The following is a 3,295-nucleotide window of genomic DNA, read 5'->3' as shown; positions in this document are numbered from 1 at the left end:
TGTCTTGTTGGTATCTGCTCCCTTGTCCTGCAAAGGGGAAAAGATGTGAAGCTTCTTTCAGTATCAACAACTGGTTTATGTATAAGCAACTCCCTTAAATGCCACATCAATAAGTTCAGGAGCCACAGCTACACGCTCCGCAGTATCTACAGAAAATATCCCTATAAAGAAAAAGATGAGTCTCTATCGCTGTTTATAACATGGAATTTCTTACCCTGACCACTGATTTAACTAGGAAGGCCACTGCCATTGCTTCTTCGAAGTGATGCCAAGTTGGCAAGACAGACCTCTAATATTAATGCAGACAAGAACGCTGCTTAGCTGAGATGCTCCCCCGCATCCAGCCACCCGCTTCTCCCTCTACCCACGTTAGCAACAAAATCAACAGCAGACATAAGGTTTTGACTGTCACCAGCCTGATGAGAGAGATTTCACCAAAGCTTCCTTGCCCTACCTGAAGTATCACCCCTGGAAGGCGACAAAACATCATGTAGTCCTCTGTAATTGCACATGTCTTCATGACAGCATTCCAATGTGGACAGGGTGGTGGTGCCAGAGTGGTTTTGTGCTTGTTTGGCTTGGCAGATATCAGCTGTGCTTGCAATAGAGTCCAAGCAGCCATGAGTAAGTGGGGAATGTGTATTCTGAGGATCAAGCAGTCTGGAGAAGCAGGCGCTAAGCTCAGATTTGCACATGTAGCCGGTTGCAACACAGTGTGCAGCATCACAGTAGCATCTGATTTCACCTAAAAAATAAAAATTGTGCAAGAAAGGTCAGAATTTGGTCCTTTAAGGCCACCTCACTATGTACTCTTACAAGCCACAAGCATCACAGCCAAACTCAGTGCCGGTTTCGGGGTATTCCTCCAGACTCTGAATCCATGAGAGCAGAGGTTGTTTCCTTCCTATCACTGTACAGTGCTTACCTCGCTGTAACCTTAATCCCTGCAAATGCCTTGGGGGACTTGTTTTAATTACTAGTACTATACTCCTTTGAATTAAAGCAAGAACACTTCACTGAAACAGGGATTGGGGGAGGGCGGGGGGGGGCCCAAGGAAGGTCACAGTAGCTTTTTTCCCCAAGGTAAATAGCTAACAAGGCCATTTTATAGCTACTTCCACTCACTGTCAGCAGTTGCATTAAACCACATTCAAAATGAAATCCCAGTTTTAAAAGCAACACACACCTTCAGTCCTGTAAAGAAGTTACATCTAGGTTTTAAACCATTACTACAGGAACAGAATTCTATTTTTATAAAGGTAACACTTCTTTTAACTTGGGCATAAGCACACAACAAAAATACTAGGATTAAATATTTGTGTGACAAATGAAAAAAAAAAAATCGGAACTACTGAATTGTTTATTACCTCTCAATACTGTGCCAAAATGTAAAAGGTTTAACTAACACCTTATAAAGCTATTAGCTAGAACCATTACCATCTAAGTCTCCCAGCCAGGAAGGTTTTTTACTGTGTAAAACTGGGCAACTACTTGTAACTTCTCCAGAAAGAGAGAAATTCTCTAAGTAGCCATTCATGCAAAGAGGCTTTTTTTTATCAGCATTATAAAACAGAAACAGTGCAGTTGACAATCTGTTCACCAGAGTCAATGTCTCTCAACTCAAATGTAAAGTTATTAAATGGCATGAAATTGCAAGGCTTAAAGCTCCCCCTTGCCCCTCCCCAATTTTGCATGCAATCCAACATGCGGTCAAAAGGGGAAACACTTAGACTGAAAATCCTCTACCGGCTCTATGAAAAATCTCTCAGGAAACCTCAAAAATTTCTGAAGGAAGCGATAAAAAAGTTCCCTTCATAAAACTCTTCATTTTGTGCTCTCCAAACTGCTCTGGTATGAATTATGTGTGTCCTGTGCTTTTTTTTTGAAAACTTACTCTTTCTAGGCAAGTTGCAACTCAAACATGATTCAATGTGCCATCGATCCAAGGTTTAGGAGGAAGCCAGATTTTGGAGCCATCCTTAGAAGAGCAGACTTAAAACTACTTCTAATGTGCCTGGTGTACTTGCCGTCACAGAGGCACCAAGGCTTTCTTTCAAAGTCCACTGAATTGTCAGATGTCTTCCTTCTGCAGTCTGCGCTTCAAAAAAATCAATCTACAAGCTTCCCTGCTGCCACCCTTCTCATGATGCTTCCTACCATCCCGTACCTAAAAAGTATTCTGAAAGATGTTAAAAATGACCCACACCAAGTTAGCTTCCCCTCTTCAGCCTACCTTAACACTTTCCCCAAAATGCTACTGCGGGCTCCAGGCCTTGAAGTTCCTGCTGCTCTTTAATAACTCTGCTTAATAGAAGCCAAATGATGGAGTGTCTCACTGTCTCCAGCCCAATTCCCTTGGGCTTTTAAACCAAGTAACCTAATTTTTTGTGAATTTACACACACTGCCATCCAGTATGTTACGGGGTGGGGAAAAAAAAAAACACCACAAAAAAAAAACCACCACAAAAAAACCCCCCAAACCTTAAGACTTAATAATTTTCTAAGCATTTTATGTGAGGTCTTCCCCCTATACTCTCCGAAAAAATAACTTTCCTCATTTTCTCACTGTATGAGAGTTGAAAATAAGATGCAAACAAGGAACAGCACCAGAGCTGACAGTCCTTTCATGAGCCTCAGCACAGCGCAGGATAAAAGTGAAACAACATGCATACTTCCATTTTAATTGTTTGTACAATCACGCTTAAAATTCTACATTTTACTGATGTAGGACAATCTTATAAACAAAATCCGACAGGCTAGTCACCAGGTTAATTCAACTGCTTTTTAATTAAAGCCACGTTTTCGGTGAAACAGAATGGACTTTGTATTACTGTATTAAAACTGTATTTCTGTCAATTCATAAAGTTTCTTCCTGTGCTATGCAAAAGGCCAGAAAGGGTATTTAGTATTTTGAAACAGTGAACAATGCCCTTCTGTTCCCTCCTCTTTCTTGTTACTGTATGTAGCTATTAAAGAAAAATGTCTGCTTTTAGTCAAGATGGCTACAGGAGAGACTGCAGGCTTCTCTTAAAGCTTTTGAAGTCAACAGCAGCCAGAAGTCTGTGATCCCCTAATTATATCATTATCAGGCACATAGTTTCAGTATCTGCGACTTCACATCACTCAGTCACTCCCTGTTCTGCCCGCTTTGATGGGGCCAGCAGGCTCCCCCCTGCACGCTGCAAGGGCTGTTATTTAGGGTTAATTACAGCCTTCCTTCCAAAATAAATAAATACCGTCGCACACCGTCGCCGCGCTAACTTATCCCTCACCCTCCTCCCCGCGGCACGGCGAC

The 3,295-nt window shown here is 41.9% G+C and overlaps 1 protein-coding gene across 1 annotated transcript in view; it reads right to left on the bottom strand.

Moving 5' to 3' along the window:
* Positions 1–3,295, bottom strand: part of BAMBI (BMP and activin membrane bound inhibitor) — a 16,179-nt gene that overhangs the window by 1,099 nt on the left and 11,785 nt on the right. The window contains exons 2-3 of the mRNA XM_009647007.2: positions 455–745; positions 2–27 (exon numbers count right to left, since the gene is read on the bottom strand). Coding sequence (XP_009645302.2) covers positions 2–27; positions 455–745 — 317 coding nt within the window. The remainder of the gene's footprint in view (position 1; positions 28–454; positions 746–3,295) is intronic.

Source organism: Egretta garzetta, unplaced genomic scaffold, assembly GCF_000687185.1.
Source record: "Egretta garzetta isolate BGI_Z169 unplaced genomic scaffold, ASM68718v1 scaffold369, whole genome shotgun sequence".
NCBI classification, from domain to species: domain Eukaryota; kingdom Metazoa; phylum Chordata; class Aves; order Pelecaniformes; family Ardeidae; genus Egretta; species Egretta garzetta.
Note: the sequence above shows the minus strand (reverse complement) of the source record. Positions and strands in the feature narration are given on the sequence as shown.